Below are 18,338 nucleotides of genomic sequence, written 5' to 3'. Positions count from 1 at the left end.
TTTCTACACCATGGGCACTGGCAGTTGCCACACACCTAGGCTCTTTCTCCTCTGGCTTATTAGACATGTATAAGCACATCATTGTTCTACATGCTCTTGCCCCTACTTTACAGAAAAGGGAACTGGGCCCAAAGATGGAGGTTGATTTGTTCAGTACCATAAAGTAATGTTCTTCCTTTTATTCACTCATTCACTCAACAAATCTTTACCAGGGGTGCAAGGCTCTGGAGAGACACTTCCCGGCCTAGGGGTGGGGGTTCTGTCCTGCGGCCTCCAGAACAAGTAAAAGGGCTTCAAGTTAACTAGGTGATGATGGAGGGGTAAGGACTGGGTGCCATAGCAAGCCCAGGAGGAACACTGATGTGGTCAGTGTGGTCAGGAAGGCGTCTTAGAGAGCATGACCCCTGAGCTCAGCTCGGAAGGATGAATGGCAGATAGCCAAGAAGAGTGGGGGAGAGGGCTCAAGACACAGAAGACAGCAGCCATGAAGGCCTCGGAGGTGGACAGGGTTGGCAGGAGTGCACGACCCAGGTACATCTGGCACTCTCAGCCTACCACATGTGAGACTTCCTTCACCAGCAGTGGCTGAGAGGGTTACATGCTTAGAGGTCCCTTCTGAGCCAGCAGTCAGCACTCACACCAGAGTCAGGGCCATTACTGAGTTCCAGACTAGATGCTAGATGGGAGGAACCAGTGAAAGTCCATGCCAAGCCTATGCAGACAGTACCCCCTTAGAGATGAGATGAGGGAGGGCAGTGAGGGTCCCAGCATGGCATAGGTGGGGAGGAGAGAGGGATAGAGCTGGGTGTGGAGGGTGGTAGGTAAGATGGACAAGTTGAATATTTCGTGGGGTTGGCGGGGTGGAGGGAAGTATGAACAAGCACGCCCAGCCTCCAAACAGCAGATGTTGACTGAGCATCTACTGTGTGCCGTGTGCCAGGGCCCTGGGCCTGGAGCTTGGGAACAGAAGTGTGCTAGATCCAGTCCCTGGGATCAAGGAGCGCCCAGGAGACTGGGAAGACAGAAGCGTAAAAAGATGGTTGTAACACAGGGTAGTGAATGATAAGGGACCCCCAATGGGCAAGGGAGGTTCCCCAGGGAAACTGATATTGAGATTGAGTCTTGCAAGATGAGCCAGCATTAGGCAGGTGAAGGTCAAGGGAACCACAGCTGGGAGTTGCTTGAAGCCCTGAAAGAAGGCCCCTGTGGCTGGAGCAGAGTGCGAGGAAGGGCAGAGCCAGATGGACAGGTGGGCAGGGCCAGAACTGAAGGTCATTCTAAACCACACTCAGGAGTTTGGTCTCAAATCTAATGGCAACAAGGAGCTAATGCAGGGTTTTAAGAAGGGGAATTTCATGACCAGATTCATTTTTAAAGTGATCTCTCTGGCCACAGTGTGGAGAATGGATGGAAGAGGGTGTGCTGAGATGGGGCAGGAGTGTAGGAGGGAGAGTAGAGAGGCGGCTGCAGGCTGGAGATGGTGACAGCTTCATCAGGAGGGCACCAGCACGGGCAGGAAGTGATGGGTTTGGGAAACATCCAGAGGTATAGCTGGGAGGGCTGGTGGATGGCCTGGATGGGAGGAGGCTAGGGGAAGGCAGGAATCACAGCCTGCTCCAGATTCCCAGTTTGAACCACAGGGTGGGAGGTGATGCCTGGTGCGGTGGGGGTGGGGGAGCAGGTGCCGCTGCAGACCCTGTACCCACAGCCCAAGGCTCCTGTTTCTCCCATGGGGGCTGAGGGAGGAAGGTGGGACAGAGGAAGAGGACGGGGGTGAAGGGGGCAGGAGAAGAGGGAACAAGTTGCTACCTCATGCCTTCCTACCCCACATCCTGCTTTATTTATCTTCATAGGGACCATGGCAACCAGAAACTACATTATGTCCTTGTGTCCCGTCTCCCCCCACCCCCAACCCCAGAACATGGGCTCCGAGAGAGCACCAGCAGATCCTGTTTAGTGCGAATCTCCAGTGCCGAGAACAGCACCTGACACAGCAAGTGTTCACATACGCTAATTAGATAGAAACAGTTGACTCCTTACTAGGCTCGCATTACTATTGCTGTTGCCTTTCAGACCCAGGTCAGTTGGCGTCTAATGTCGGTTTCCTTGGCCTGTTCCTTGAACAGTGTTTCACAGGAACTCGGGAGGGCAGCTGGACACGAAGCCAGCTTTAAGCAGTGAGAGGGGGCTCAGGATGCCTGGAGCAGCTGGTGCAACCATGGGCATGCCCAACCTCCGCCACCTGGGCTTTCTCCTTGAGTCAGGAATAGACTGGTCTCCCGTATGTTGGATGCCCCACCAGCAAAGGGCAAGATGGGAGCTCAGGTGACACTTGAGGAGGCAGGGCTGGGCATGGAGCTGTGGCAGGCAGGGAAGAAACATCTGGGCCCCTGTCCAGTCCAGGCTGGAGCCGCTCCCAGCGGTCGGCCTGCAGCGCCACCTCGTGGTCAAAGTTCAAAGTTGCGTGTCCTCCCCCTGTGCCCTGATCCTCAGCATCCAGGCAAGCTAGCCACCTGCCCAGCTAGCAGGCCTCCCTGGGCACCTCTGGCACCAGCCTCCAGCCGTCCCTCCAGTTATCTCCCTAAAGATTAACCTCACTGATATTCCAGGGCTTCCAGATCCACTTCATCCCAGAAGCCTCTCCAAACCGCTCCAGATTCAGTGACGGCTCCCTGCCTCCAGGCACTCAGTGGGTGTCACCGTTTTCCCTCCAGGGTCCCAAGCTCTGGAGTCAGATAGAACTAGCTTCCAGCACCAGAGGATCTGTTGACCAGCTGTATGACCTGAGCTAGTTACTTAACCTCTCTGAGCCATAGGTCCCTAAAATTAAGCAGAGCTGGCATCTCCAGCCTCACAGAGTTGTAAAGAGGATTCAGTGAAATCAAGTCTGTAGAGGCCGAGAAGAGAGCATGGCAGTCAACAGACACTCAAGAAATGGTGAGTCCCTTCCAGCCCCTCTCTTTCTGACTTCCCCTTCCCTTTCCTAAAAAAAGACAGCATGATGGAACAGAAGAAGACACAAGACAGTCATAGGTCCTGGGACGCCTGGGTGGCTCAGCTGTTTCAGCATCTGCCTTCAGCTCGGGGTGTGATCCTAGAGTCCCAGGATCTAGTCCCGCATCAGGCTCCCTGCATGGAGCCTGCTTCTCCCTCTGCCTGTATCTCTGCCTCTCTCTCTCTGTATGCCTCTCATGAATAAATAAACAAAAATATTAAAAAAAAAAAAAAAGACAGTCATAGGTCCTGGGTTCTCCTTCTCTGTAAAGTGAGGCCATTAGATAATTGATGTTCGAGTACTCATTCATTCATTCATTCATTCATTCAACTTCTATGTCATTCCACCTATGACATTCTCTGCAACAAGCACGTGGTTTATATCCGCTAATTCACCCGTGCGGGATTGTGTCCTAAGCACAGTATCCCCTGTTGGCATCTAGGTCTGTGCCTGGCATGGAAAGGGCGCTGGGGAAAGTCCCTCCCAGGCAACCTGACAAGGGCACGTTTACGGCTTCCCCCTCCCTGCCCCAAGAGAGCCCGAAACCAGAGCTGGCGCCACTGGGAGAGGAATCTGGGGACCAACTGTCACAGCTCCAGTATCACCCACCTCCCGGACGCCAGGGTCCGCCCTGAGTCTCAGAGGGGCCCTGTCAGCCAGCTGTCCTAGGGGGACCCTAGCTCCACTCCAGCCCCTCTGAGCTGTTTTCCCTAGAGAAATCATAGAGTGCAGGGAACCTGGTGAGGGTGGTGTTGGAGCGGGCCCAGGGGAAGGGCAGAGGCGTCTGTCCAGGTCCAAACCTTGGATCTGGCCTCAGAGTCCTTGGAGACCAGTCCAGAACAGCAGGAGGACCTGTAGTGGCCTCCTCACTTCTCTCTGTGGCCCTCCAAGTCCCAAAGACCGTTTTGCCCTCAGGCTTAATCCTATTGGGCTGTGTTCTCTGGGTCACATAGTCTAGTTTCTGTGTCTTGCTGAGGACAGAGATCACATCTGATATTTCTTTTGTGTGTCCTAAAGAATTTTACTTAATACATTCTCATTGATTGAAATTAATGAGTTAGTGGGTTCCAGCAACAGAGAGAAAACTGGCTGCATTCTCAGCAGGAAACATGGTGTTTAGATAGCAAGGTGGACTTCCCATAGGGCACTGTATTCAGGAGAGAAAAGGGAGCCCCCATAACACATGGGAGAAGAGACCCTGCTGGCCCACACAGATGGAGAGGAGAGGAGAGGAGAGGAAGAAGGCTATGACCTCTGTTAGGGGGCCAGTCAGCTCTGTGGGGCAGCTCCTGGGGGCTCTGAATAGAGCATGGGAGGGTCAAGTGCTAGGTGTGGGCCCCATCCCTTGGTACTTGCATAGATGGTGATAAAGAGTGCTCAGGTTTGCTCAGAAAAGGGACACAGCTGCACACACAGACAGGCGCAGTCTGGAGCAGCCACCCAGTTCCTGTCCTGCAGCCTCCACGTGAACCCTGGGCTGCCTTCCCTGCCTGTGTTCTGCAGTCAGGCCTGTGTGGAGACACAGACACGCACACACGCACACACAGATACACCTGCAAATAGATGCACACTGCACATACAGCCAACGCAACAGCTCCACAGAGTCCTTTGTTCCTCGGGCCTGAGGCTAGGAGCCTGGCCCGCATGTGCACCCGTGCGCCAGAGACATAGACTTTGCCTGCATTCCAGTACTCGACAGGAATTATTTTTGGAATTATCTGCTGGTGGTTTGGGATAATCTTTTCCCTGCAAGGCTAGATCTAGAACTGGCTTCCAGAGCCTCGGGGTGGGTCATAGTCTCCTTCACTACGTGGCACACCCTAAGAGCTCAAAAGGAAGTAGTCAGCCGAGAGAATGAATGAATGAAAATTATTGAGGATCACAATCCAGCTCAAGTCCTTCAACAAGAAACCAGCCAGGAGCCAGGGCCAGAACACCAACACTGATGGAACACCTAGGAGTACTCAGGCGCTGTGCTAGGGGCTCATTTTTCCATTTCAGAGATGAGGAAATCGAGGCTCAGCAGGAAATGATCATCCAAAGGGTAGAACTGGCAAGCAGCATGTTTGCCTCCAGAGGCCTGCTTCTCTCTCAGACACTATGAAGCTTAGAATATGCAGTGAGGTCAACACACCCTTACTGAGCTTCTGCTCTGGGCAGGACTGTGTGCCGGGCAGTGGGGGGCCAGATGGTGGGCAATGACAAAGAGGAGAGATAGTCCTGTCCTCTGAGTCCCTGAGTGGAGGAATATGCCACCTATGTAACTCTCTGGTCATAAGGCAGACAGTGAGGGGCTGGGGGGTGGGCACCGCTGTCTCCTTCCAAGCAAAAGTGTTTAGCTAAGGCCCTCAGCCTTAATTCTGGATTGGGCAGGCAGATGGAAGGAGGAAGAGGAGGGCCCTTGAGCGGAAACCTAGCTTGGCCAACACAAGTGTCAGCGGAGGGGAGTCCCTTGAACAAAGGAGGCCATCGGCCTCTGGGGGGAGCCCAGGAAGGACTCATCAAAAGCCAGCCCCATAGAACTGGGCTCCTCTGGGTGCCCACCCTTGGGCTCCTCAGCCAGCTGGGCAGCCAGGGAGTCCCCACTGTTGATGGACATACCCCATACAGTGTGCATGTTCACCCACGCCATGGACCCAAGTCCACTCTCACACACACACACACACACACACACACACACACACACACCATGCCTCCAGGGGCACACCTTCACATTTGCCTCTCCCACCTTGGGTATTTGTCTGGAGCCTCAGCAGGACCCTAAGGATGGACACATGGTGCAGAAACACACCCCAGGGGCTGATGTCTTTGTTGGTTCTGTGAGGTGGGTCCAGCAGGACCTCCGCCTTCCCTAGCCCACTCCGTAGTCTACCCCTTCCCATTTAGCAGTTGTCCTCTCCCCAACACACACACACTTGTTTGGGTCCTTTGTTTTCCACCCTGGCCAAATCCCCAAGGCTTCTTCGGTCATTAACCTCCTGCTTTAATTAGCTTACTGGAGAGGAAAGTGGGAAACAGGACAAATTCAGGGGTGGGTATCAAGGGGGAATCTCATTTCAATGGGGATGGGAAGGCTCAGACGAGCTGGTGACAAAAATGCCTGGCACACAATAAGTCCTATGCAACTGTTTGCTATTTCTATCAAGGTGAAAAACAGTCATCTGGTCCACAGAGCAGGAGCCCGCGCCCAGCTGGGGAGAGCTCCGTAATTCCCAGGGGCACAGGTCCACCAATCCATGTCTCTGGGGCAGCAGGAGAGGGCACAAGAGCCCATCTCTCCGCTTCCTCTCCCACTCAAGCCATAAAGCTTGTTGTTAATGTTGTGTTAAATCTCCAATGGGGGGGGGCACCCCTGCCCCGCTCTGGGGTCCTCCGGGGGTTCCTTGCCATGGCTCCCTTCCCTCTAGATGTCCTGCTGAGTGGGAGCAAAAGTCCTGCAGTGTGCCAAGCCCTTGTGAGATCCTCCACTCTGGCCCCCACTCTCCCATGGGTGTCCACATCCACTCTTTCCAAGAAGTGACTTAGGGAACTGGGCTTCAAAGCTCAGCCCCCACAGCCTCACAGTGCCAGCTCTGTGAGGTCATCTCATGTTTCCTGCCTCCAGGCACTTTACCTCACAAACCAGTTCAGATTTTTGGTTTCCAAGGCACTCCAGAAAAGGACACCTTACTACTGTGGCTCACCCACCCATTCTTATAAAATTATTTTGGGAAGTTCTTAAAGCCCACCCTCAAGGCCTCAAGCTGCAGTGCCACCCTCTCTCCTCTTGGGAAAGGCCCAGAGATAAAAAGGGTGACAAAAGAAATGCTGGAGATACGGGGTAAGGGGAGGAGAAAAGATTGCAAGATGCTTCGACTTCCCTGAAGTCCCTCTAGAAGTACCCAACTGTCCAATTCATGCCTTAAAAACTTATTTTTACTTTCACCAAATGTCCAGAGTCCAAAGGAGCTGAATTAACGGGCTTTGCGGGGAGAGGCGGGTGAAGCCAAGTGCAATGATGGTGAAGGCCAGAGAACAAATTACCCCCAAGGCGTGTGTGGACGGCCAGGGCCTGAAGGAAGTTTGGTCCCCAGTCGACCCGGGCCCTCCTCCCTCCTCCTGTCGCTCCCCGAGATCTGGGCTCTCCCCCGAAACTGTGAAGTCACATCTTGCTTTAAGACTCCCACTGCCTCCCCGCCCGGCCCTCCACCCGCCCATCCTCCGCGGCCCGCCGGCTCCCCTGGCCGCTCGGAAGGACGAGAACTAACTCACCTCCCAGTCGGTGCAGCTCAGATCTCCGAGACTGGGGGGCGGGAGAGTATGGGGGCGGCTGGCCGCTCGGGGGAGGGAGCGGACCCCGTCTTTGGCCGGCGGGTCCCGCCCTCCAGCCCCGCAGCCCATCCTGGCCTCCACCGCGCGCACTGCCCGGCGGCGCCCGCATCGCGCTGCGGGCTTTGTCTGCTCTGTGGAGAGGGCGTCCCCGCGGCCCGCAGCCGGGACGACTCCGGGGAGGGAGGGGCGGGGAGGCAGCGCGCTGGGAGGGGGCGAGGCGGGGAGGGGGCCGCGGCCACCCAGCCGGGCGGCTCCCGCCCCCTCGCCCCCTCATTACCATAAGAAAGGGGGGACCCCGGGCAGGCCAGGACAGGGAGGGGGGTGGGGGCGAAAGCGGGCGCGGTGGTGGGGGGAGCCCGTCTGGGGAGGGGGCGCTCGGTTAGCCTTTTCCAACCCGCTCCGTTTCCGTCCCCCGCGCCCGCCCCTCGGAGAAATTAGGGACCTCGCCTTCCACCCCGCCCCCAGCTCGGCCTCGGAGCAGGGCTAGAGACCCAAGGCACGTCCCCATCCTCCGCCGGGCGCGGAGCCCGAGCCCGCACCCCCGAGGGCGGGAAACTACAACTCCCGGCATGCCCCAGGCGCCCCCGCGCCCCCCCCCCCCCGCCCGCAGTTCCATGCTGCTCCATCCAGTTCATTTAAAACAAAAGAGTTTGAGCGCTGGAAGGGGCTGGGCTCGACTGGGGGCCACTGGGCGCCGCTCCCGGACCAGGGCTCGGTGCGGGAGCCTGAGGGGGGCGTCTGGACGGCGGGGTCTAGGACCGCCCGGGTCCTAGGCGGGAGGGGTGGGGGCAGAGATCCCGCAGCCCCCCGCCCCCCGTCACCCCCGGAGCGGAGAGGAGAGCTGCTTCCTCGGTTTTGCTTCTCTTTCCCCCCACCCCCACCCCGGGGGCTGGGGCGAGGGGAGTCGGGTTACAGGGTGTTTGGGGAGGGGGGCTTAGGGGGAGGGTCTATCTTTCTATCTCGCTTTCTTCCCCCCTCCCCAGTTCTTTGTTCCCCCCTCCCCACACGCCCCCCTCCTCTCCCCTCCCCTCCTCTCCTCTTTTCCCTTCCACCACCTCTCTCCCTCTCTCCCCCAGCTTTTGTTTCGCCATGCCTAGTCTAGTGGTATCTGGAATAATGGAAAGAAATGGGGGCTTTGGAGAACTAGGATGTTTCGGGGGAAGCGCTAAGGACCGAGGGCTGCTGGAAGACGAGCGCGCCCTTCAGCTGGCTCTCGATCAACTCTGCCTCCTGGGTTTGGGGGAGCCCCCCGCCCCCACGGCGGGCGAGGACGGGGGAGGTGGGGGGGGCGGCGCCCCCGCGCAGCCAGCCGCCCCCCCGCAACCGGCCCCGCCGCCGCCGCCCGCGGCGCCCCCGGCCGCCCCGCCGGCGGCCCCCGCGGCGCAGACGCCCCAGCCCCCCACCGCCCCCAAAGGGGCCAGCGACGCCAAGCTCTGCGCTCTCTACAAAGAGGCCGAGCTGCGCCTGAAGGGCAGCAGCAACACCACCGAGTGTGTCCCCGTGCCCACCTCCGAGCACGTGGCCGAGATCGTGGGCAGGCAAGGTAAGCGGGCGCCGGGACCGCGGAGAGGGACTGGAGTGGGGGGCACCCCATCCCAGCACGGAAAGTTCATTTCCTCTCTCCTTGCCCGCCTCTGGCTCTGTCCCTTCCCTACAAAGGGGGACCCGCCCCCTACCCCGATTTCCAAGTGCCACAAAGTTCCCTGCTACCCCCAGCCGGGACTGTTCTTCAGATCCTTCCTTCCCTAGGGCTCTGCTTTTAGACAAAGAAATATCCCCTCCTAGAGAGAGGGAAAGGGAGGGGATCCTTCTCCCAATCCTGGGAGGCTGTCCGGAGGGGATGTCCACTCCTAGCCAGAAAAGCTGGTAGAATGTGCAGAGTTACTCAGAAGCCCCTGCTCCGGGATCTGTTAGTGGGTTGGGGAGGGGGCACCCCTGGGACCCCCTACAGCTGGAGTTACAGACTTTGGGGGAGACCTGGCTCCGGAAGCTAGACTGAGTATCTGTCTCTTTGTTGGGCTGAGTGCAGGAATGGAAGGGGGTGTGGCTCATGGGAGGGTCCCAGCCCAGGGGAGAGGTGGGGAGGGGGGCTGCTGGGAGGAGGGAGTCCTGTGGTCACCCACACACCAAAGTTGAACGGTGGTGGGGTTTTGGAAGGGGTGCCTCCAACGAAGTGCCACGTCCTGGCATGGACCTGTTCTCCTCCCTCTCAGGCTTTTGTTCTGGGCTGGCCACGGCCAGGGGCCAGAGGCCTGGAGAGGGGTCTCTGGTAGTGTGAGAGTAGGACAGGGCAGGAGGGGCCGTGCTGGGGGGGTGAGGAGCCTTCACGTGGAGGTTTGCTTAGAGGGCGTGTGTTTGGGTGTGTTGTTGGGGTGGGGGGTGTAGAATTAATCCAATGTAGTGTGTCTGATACCACACCCTCCTCTGCTCCAGCATCCCTGGGCGGATGGGGGTGGGTATGTTGGTGAGGGTCCAGATTGAGCAGACGGGATCTTGGGGACCCTTCCCTCTCCCAGCTTCCCAAAGGGGAGTGGGGGGGAGGGATTTGGAAATTGCAAGGGGGCTGGGCTGGGGAGGTATGGGGTGGGGGAGGAGCAGGGGAGGAGCTGTCCCACAGTGGGGAACAATAGAGAAGCTGCATTCCGGCTGGGAGTGAGGGAGGAGGCCTGCTGCTGGCCGGGGGAAAGAGGGGAGGCAAGCCAGGGGGGGCCCCTACAGCACACCCCACATCATCTACCCGAAGTGCTTGGGGGTTGGGGGCATTTTGCGGGGAGATCCAGAATGGAGGAGGGGAAGATGCCACTCCCCTGCACAGCCCTCATCCCCCTGGGGCGCTCCATCTCTTGAGATTTCTGGTTCAAAAAGTTGGATTTCCTCTTGTTGCCAGAAACTAGGGACCCAGAGCCCTGGAATTGGGTGGGGACACCGATATCTTTTCAGGGGTGTGGGGGTGGGACTTGGGAGGCCCCAGGATTTCATGGAGTCATTCTTCTGCCTCTCAGCAGGTGGGCCTGTCTCTCATACAAGTGGGGCATTTCTCCTATTTGGAGAAGAGAAGCCTCCCCCGGGTCCTTAAGTACAGGGAAGTCCGCCCTCTCATCTAACCTCCCTCCCCCGCTGCAGTGCCAACATGCCTCTTTCTGACCTCTACAAAGGTGAAGCCCGTGGTCCTCCCTCCCAGAGATGCTTCTCCAGAGTTCCATACCCCAGGATGAGGCCCACCCGTTCCGTACCTCTGGGACCCTAGCTTTTCTTCTTCTCCTGCCTGGCCTGTCTGCCTCACCCCAACCCCCACCCCCACAGATGCCCAGCTCTCTCTTAAGTTTATGGGATCCAGAACTTAGAGCCAGTCCCCAGGTGCTGACCAGGCTATATGAGCAGAAGTTGTAGGAGAGGGAATCACTGCTGCTCATTCCTCTGTGCCTCACACATAGGACAAACATTGACTGACATTAAAGCAGCAAGGATGTGGGCTTGACAACAGGTAGAACTTCTCAACTGCCAAGAGGTCTGAAGACAAAAAGGGAGGAGCAAATTCTCCTTCCTGAGGTCTCTTGAAGGTGAGGAGCACTGCTTCCAACCCACTCCATCCTCTCACCTGCCAATCTGGTGGGATTGGAGAAGAAGCCATATGGAGTGAAGCAAGGAGAGGAAGCCAGTGAGAACTTCCCTCAGGCCTGTGGCTGGAGGGCTGGGGCAGAGTCAGAAAGCTCTGACTGCTGGCCTTGGTTTGGAGGCGGGAGAGGGCCTGGGGTGGTGGGATGAGAAAGGGTACAGTGAGTACGTACCTGGAGAAGGGTGTGAATGTGTCTACATGTGCAGGGGGGCAAAAGTTGTGGGCGTGCAGAGGAATGTGCCTGCTGAGGGCCGTGGATGATGGAGGTGGGAGAGTAGTGTGTGATGGGTTAGAACACGGGCTATCCATGTGTGTGTGTGCATGCGCGTGCACCCTGGGGTTGCACCACAAATATTGTTGAGATAATGGCACCCAGTGCATCATGGCTCTTAGGTCCATGTATGTGCAAACTCACACATGTGATGTGTGGCATGTGTGCTTCGAGAAAGCTCCTGAGCCCGGCTGTGTGGGAAGCTGGTAGCAGGGAGAGGGAACGGAGGGAGGCCCAGCCGTCGGAGGTCTGCAGCCTTGAGAGATGCTGTAGCAGTGCCAGCCTCCCTGACTCCTCTCCTCCCTTCTCCGTCTTTGTCTCTCTTTGTCTCGGCTTTCCTCTTTCCCTTCCTGCCTCTCCCTGCAGTGTCCCAGCTGTAACCCACTCCTGCTTCAGAGCACCAGCGTGGGTCCCTCCCCTCGTCAGCCCCCAGCCCAGCTCAGCTGCACCCCCCTCTGGAGCCAGGGTGGTGGGAGTGTCCATGGGGGTCAGGTGCTATACCTCACACATCAGTATTTGCATCTTCATACTTCTTCCCTCTCGAGACTCTAATTCTCAGACCTTTCCGGGTCTCCCACATTCTGCCAGTTTCTGCAAACTTGCTATGAATTTGGGGACTTCTGAGAGACACTAATGGGTGGAAGCCATGGGGGGTGGGTCATAGATCATACAGCAAATGGGTGTCAGGGGTCCCTGAGTAGACTGGAGGACACTCTGCATGAATGCAGGTCAAGTCAGGGTTAGGTTGTGGGGTCCAGTACTTTGGGGTTCTATGTTAAGATCAAGGTCAGTGACAGACGTTGGTGGAAGGAGGGGTGTATGATGAAGTGATCTGGAAGTTTGCGAGCCGCCAGGACCCAGTACAGAAATTGAGGTAACAGCACAAGGCTGGGAGAAGGTCATAGGTTTGAGGTAAGCGGCTTGTCTGGGAGGGTCAGTGATAATTTTCTGGCTTCAAGGAATGATTGGTTTAGGAGGGCCCTGAACGGAACCGGGGAAAGGCTGAAATCTGTGGAAATCTGTGGCTGACGTTGGGGAGATCTGAGATATGCAAGTGACTATCGTGGAGCCACCATCCAGGAGCCGGCCGCTCCTTGAGTGGGGAGCAGGGGCGGAATGGCCCCAGCGCAGACCTTTCTGGCCTGTGAGCTCCCTTCTCTCTCCCTCCCCCATCCCAGGCTGCAAGATTAAGGCTCTGCGGGCCAAGACCAACACGTACATCAAGACCCCGGTGCGAGGCGAGGAGCCCGTGTTCATGGTGACTGGGAGGCGGGAGGACGTGGCCACAGCCCGACGGGAAATCATCTCGGCAGCAGAGCACTTCTCCATGATCCGCGCCTCCCGCAACAAGTCAGGCGCTGCCTTCGGCGTGGCGCCTGCCCTGCCTGGCCAGGTGACCATTCGCGTTCGGGTGCCCTACCGCGTGGTGGGGCTGGTGGTGGGCCCCAAGGGCGCGACCATCAAGCGCATCCAGCAGCAGACCAACACGTACATCATCACGCCAAGCCGCGACCGCGACCCGGTGTTTGAGATCACGGGGGCCCCGGGGAACGTGGAGCGCGCGCGCGAGGAGATCGAGACGCACATTGCAGTGCGCACGGGCAAGATCCTCGAGTACAACAACGAGAACGACTTCCTGGCGGGGAGCCCCGAAGCCGGCCTGGACAGCCGCTACTCCGAGGCCTGGCGCGTGCACCCGCCAGGCTGCAAGCCGCTCTCCACCTTCCGCCAGAACAGTCTGGGATGCATCGGCGAGTGCGCCGTGGACTCGGGCTTCGAGGCCCCGCGTCTGGGAGAGCAGGGCAGCGACTTTGGCTACAGCGGCTACCTGTTCCCGGGCTACGGTGTGGGCAAGCAAGACGTGTACTACAGCGTGGCGGAGACCAGCCCCCCGCTCTGGGCGGGCCAGGAGAACGCCACGCCCACCTCGGTGCTCTTCTCCTCTGCCTCCTCGTCTTCGTCGTCCTCCGCCAAGGCCCGCGCCGCGCCGCCGGGGGCGCACCGCTCTCCCGCCGCCTCTGCAGGGCCGGAACTGGCCGCCCTGCCCAGACGCCCGCCCGGAGAGCCGCTACAGGGCTTCTCCAAACTGGGGGGCGGCCTGCGGAGCCCTGGCGGCGGGCGGGACTGCATGGTGTGCTTCGAGAGCGAGGTGACTGCGGCGCTGGTGCCCTGCGGACACAACCTGTTCTGCATGGAGTGTGCAGTACGCATCTGCGAGAGGACGGACCCGGAGTGTCCCGTCTGCCACATCACAGCCACGCAAGCCATCAGAATATTCTCCTAAGTCCCCTGCCCCTGGCCTCCGGGGTCCCTCCCCAGGGGCCTGCCCTGGATCTGTTTTCCACGGGGTGGGGGTGGGGTTTGGAAATCAGTGATCGAAGGGGCAAGGTGCTTAGAGATACTCGCTCCATGGGGAGGTGGAGGGGAGGCGACGGTGGCTGGGGGGTGGGGGTGGGCCGCCTGGAGAGCCTCTAGTTGCCCCATCCTGGAAAGGAGGGAAGGGAGCCAGGCAGGAAGTTTTACTAGAGTTACAACTCTGATACCTCAACACACCCTTCAATCTGGAAGCAGCTACGAGAAACTTTTGTTTTGCCAGAGGTGGCCGTTAAGGCGTCCTGACCCCCTCTGTCTAACCCCATCTCTGTCACACTACCCCTTCCTCTGCAGAGGGGGAATCACCATCCATATCTAGAGGTGCTCTGTCCAACCCTCCAGCCCTTGCTGGCCCTGGCCTTTGACCTCTTCACATGACCCTTTAGACCCTCCACTGAGAAATCCAGTTTGGGAATCTGCTCCTGGATTTCCAGTGGCATAAGGGTGTTGGGGCCCTTCCAGAAGTCTGCACAGATTCTCTGGGGTGGGGCGGCATGTCAATCCACAAGGGACTCAGTGTTCATCTCCCCACAGAGCTGGGTGCAGGGATCCGGAGAGTGAGCCCCTCTCTGCCCCGCCCACCCCTGCCCCCGCTCCTCACCATCTTTCCTCCTGTTGGGCTCTCCTCTTCCTTCTTCTCTTTCCGTCAGCTGTGCTCTTTGCTTCCCCCTGATGGCTGTGGCTCCCAGCCCTGCCCTCCTCAGTCTCTTTCCTCCCTCTCCCCCTCCCCCTGCCCCTTCTAGTGCAGCTTTGGGTTCACCACCCACCTGGGAAGACCTAGGGGAGAAGAGCATTTGGATGGACCCCTCCTTAATTCCTCTTCTAGCATCTGGAGGCCCTCCCCACTCCTCCAAAGAAACACCCTGAATTTCTTGATGGAATGTATCCCCAATCTCAGTGAAAGCTTGAGGAGGGGACAAATGCGGGGGGTACATTAAGGGTCAAACATCTGCCTCTCCCATCCTTGGGCACTGTATTTAGGGAACAGTTCTTGGGCTGGAACTTCTGGCGGTGGAATCGGAGAGTCAGGCTAGTGTGTGCTGTGCAGGGGGCAGGGAGGAGCCTGAGGCAGGTAGAGAGGCTGGTGGACCTAGGGTCTGCCCCTCCCATGCAGCTCCCACACCCAGCCGCCCCCCTCTCCGGACCTGACCTGAACCCCTATTAGCGAGCAAATCATGAAGTCTCTGTCCCCCCCATTGTGGCTGAGGAGAGAGGCTGGGTCTTCAGAGGGCGCTGGGCCACAGAACAGGCGGGATTGGGGTGCAGTATGGTCCTGTACTGCTAACAGGCCTAGCACCACCCCTCCACTGCTTCCCTAAGGCTCACTGGGGCTGCCACCAGCCTCCCACCCTCCTGGTTCCGCGGGCGGGCCGGGAGCAGGTGGGGGATGGGAGTCCCTGGGGGTCCCAGGAGATTCTTGTATATAGTGGAGTGGACTTTTCTAGCTGATCTGTGAGCACTCTTGCTTGGAAGTCCCATTCTATCTGATGGAGAGGGGGTGCAGGGATGGAGGTTCGGAGGGGGATTTCCTCCTCTCCTTCCTCCTGTTGTGAATTCACCCACCTCTCCTCGGCCTACCCCTCCACACCACCAGCCAGGGAGGGGAGAGGAAGGAGGTCACAGTCAGGAAAGTGGCCTGTGACAACTTCCCTCCTTCCCGCCAATGTGAGCCATCCTGAGATGTCTGTACAATAGAAACCAAACCAAATGGGCGCCCTCCGGTCGCTGAGGGGGGTGGGGAGGGGGGTGGGAAGAAGGGATGTCTGTCTGTCGATCCCCCTCCCCCTCTCCACTTCTTACCCACAAAGGCAGAAGACTGTTACGCTAGGGGGCTCAGAAAATTCAGTCCCACCCTTACGAATCGAATCGAGCCAAACCTAGAAACCAACGCAAAACACACATAGTGAAAGACAAAACAGAGGAGAGAAAGAGCGTGAGAGGGAGCGAGATAGGCGACCAACACAGAGGAGACAAAACAAAAATAGCAAAAAAAAAAAAAAAAAAAGCAGTTCTTTATAATTTAATATTCTATTTTAATAAAGGCGTTTATTACCGTATAAATGTAGCAAAGAACCTGGGCTAATATGAAAAAAAAAAGACTTTTTATTAGGTAATTTATTATATGAAAAGGATATTTTATTTTATGATAAAGTGATCCTTAAAAAAAATAAAAAAACTTTAGAAGGTTTAGAATATATGTAGGGAGAGAAGAAGAAAAAAATACATTTGTATTCAGAGTTAAATCTTAAAAAAAAAAAGTGTTTTTAATATATGTTCGGGTTTACGTTCCTTTTTTCCCCCACTTTTTTTTGGGGAGGAATGTCCTTTGCTTTTCGTGGGGAGCATCCTGGGATGTGTGGTGGAGACAGGGGGGCTGGGGGAACCTGGTCCCTCTGGGGCCCCGCTAGTAGATTGGATTTCACTCCATGGGCCCCCTCCCCGCTCCCCTCCCCCTCGGGGGAGCCGGCAGAGCCAAACAAAGAAAGGGATTAAGGAGAAAGGAAGACGCTTGGACTGAGGATCCTGGGCTGCCCCCCCTTCCCCTGCCCTGTCCCAGGGGCAAGTGAGGAGGGGAAGTCCAGAACTGAGGCCTAGAGGCCTGTGGGAACCCTCAGAGAGGTGCGAGAAATAGTTTTGTTTTGTTTTGTTTTGTTTAACCAAAAATGAGAGAGAGAAAGAGAAGAAAAAGAAAGACCGAGGGGTTTAAAAGAAAAAAATACTACAAAATAATAATTATTAATAATAATAATAATTCAAATTTATTTCATATAATCCTAGAGAAAAAGAAAGAATTACTAGTTACTTAGTAGACGATATTCAGATAGCTTAAAGTTTAGTAGCATCGAGGGCCCCTGGGTCCAGTAGAATGTATAAAAGTTGTAACGAAAAGGAAAGTAGATGAGGGAAGCGGTCAAGTCCACCCTGCATGTGAGGAATCCCCCCCCCCCCCACGTCTCCAGGTACCAGGGTGGGAGCAGGATGCTAGTTCGGGTCGGACCTTCCAGTCTGCTGGGGTCGATTCTGAGAATCCTTGGATTTTTGAATTGTAGGACAAATAGATGAGGGGCTCGGTCCCCAGGGTCTTTGAAAGATGGACACTGATCATTTCAGCCGCACAGGAGCTGGATGGGGCCAGCAGAGAGAGTGAGTGTGGTTGCCTGCACCCCTGTGCCTGGGGGCCACCACCCTGTCCAGCCCTGGTTTCTGCAGAGCAGTCTTTACTCCAAAATGCTGTGTCCTCTTGGGGCTCTCTGGGACGGTGGAGGCTGCTCAGTTCAGACCCTCCGGGGCCTACTTCTCCCAGGCCCCAGGGAAGTTCTCCTTGAAGTGTGACCTTAATCCACCCCAGCACGGATTGATTCAAGAGCCTGGTGGGTCATTGTAGAAACAGACACGCACATACTTCCCACTTCCTCAGAGCTTCAAGAGGACTGAGGGGATCAGTCCCCTGTCCTTGTTCCCACCCATTTGGGCCTTTTGGCCTCTGCAGCAGTGGTGAGGTAACAAAGATAATGGCTCTTTAAAGCATGACTGTGCTCTCCGGGTTGCTTTATTGTTTCATAGAAGTTAGACTCCAAGAAGGACTTCCCACCCACCAGGTACCGCGGAGATGCTATCCTTGGAGGCCTGGGAGAACAGGGCCCCCAGCGATATGAAGGCAGGGGCAGGGCAGCAGGGACTTTGGGGGACCCTGCCCCTAACCCTGTGTTTCAGTCCATTTCAACCTGTAACTGTCTGGGTCGGGGCCACCCATGTGCCCTGGCCTGAGGGCACTTGTCACCCTTCCCTCAGAAAACTAGGGAGCTTGGCTTTTGCATGTGAGGAATCAACTAATGTTTTTTAGCACTTGCCTTCAACTGGCCCTGGCTCAGGGCGGGTGCTCCCTGGTGGGGATGCGGGATGCGGGATGCAGGATGCAGGATGCGGGATGGGATGTGGAGCAGGCCTGTTCCACCACACCTGAGACTCCGTCCTGTGCCCCTCCAAGGCCCTAAGCCCCAAACACATCTCCCTCTTCCTGATTTACTCTTCTCACCCCACCTAGGGAGATCCCCCCCCCCCTGCTCTTTTTGTCCTAGAAACCCCGCTAGTTTGGGATGGTAGAGTCTGGGGGGGGGGACTTCCCCTTCCTGCTGGAGGGTGCGGGTGGGGTAGGGTGGGAGGGAGACGGCCCTGGGGCAGGGGGATGGTCTCTCCACTGTAGAAAGTAGAGTAGGATTGTGGTCAGACTTAATTTGAGGCATCTAGTGAAGATACACACAAATCCATCAAGGAAAAAGTTTTCAAAAGCAAAATAAAGGCGGGAAACAAAACGGACCCATGAATAATCGAGTCAAAGTGATGTTGCACAAAATGCAAAGAAACCAAGAAGGGGGAGGGTTAATGTATTAAATGTGCTATTAAGAACTTAATTTTATTAAAAGTATTATTAATTAAGGCTCTAGCCTCTCTGTGCACACGCTGGTCTGAGCCCTGGCAGGTGGGGCAGAGAGGGGGCCCCTGGGGAATTGCAGCTGGGTGGGGGGTTTCTCCAGGGTGACATGGGCCCCCCACCCCAGGCAGGACCCTGTGCTCACACCTGTTCTCCACAGCTCCCTTCCTTCCTGAGTCTCCAGCTGTCCAATTCCCTCCCTTTTCTCCCCAGGTACTACCTTCTCTTGTTGGGGGCAGGAGGTTGCAGGATGTCCTGCAGCAGTGGGGAAGGCCAGGCGGGCCAAGGGGGACCCTGCCTGGACAGCGGGCTCCACAGCAGAGTGCTGCTCCCCCCCCCG

General features: G+C 57.0%; 1 protein-coding gene and 1 long non-coding RNA gene across 2 annotated transcripts; both read left to right on the top strand.

Moving 5' to 3' along the window:
* The first annotated feature begins 6,644 nt into the window (after positions 1-6,644).
* Positions 6,645-7,147, top strand: LOC140635367 (uncharacterized). Its single transcript, XR_012032692.1, has 2 exons — positions 6,645-6,815; positions 6,932-7,147. It is a non-coding gene; the product is annotated as an uncharacterized lncRNA (long non-coding RNA).
* A 792-nt stretch (positions 7,148-7,939) lies between these two features.
* On the top strand, positions 7,940-15,607 carry MEX3A (mex-3 RNA binding family member A). Its single transcript, XM_072829930.1, has 2 exons — positions 7,940-8,849; positions 12,372-15,607. Exons 1-2 carry the CDS (start codon positions 8,396-8,398, stop codon positions 13,475-13,477), a joined length of 1,560 nt encoding a protein of 519 aa, XP_072686031.1. The 5' UTR covers positions 7,940-8,395; the 3' UTR covers positions 13,478-15,607.
* The last annotated feature ends 2,731 nt before the right edge of the window (positions 15,608-18,338 follow it).

This window comes from Canis lupus, chromosome 6, assembly GCF_048164855.1.
Source record: "Canis lupus baileyi chromosome 6, mCanLup2.hap1, whole genome shotgun sequence".
NCBI classification, from domain to species: domain Eukaryota; kingdom Metazoa; phylum Chordata; class Mammalia; order Carnivora; family Canidae; genus Canis; species Canis lupus.
The sequence above is the reverse complement of the archived record's forward strand: the minus strand, read 5'-3'. Positions and strand labels throughout refer to the sequence as shown.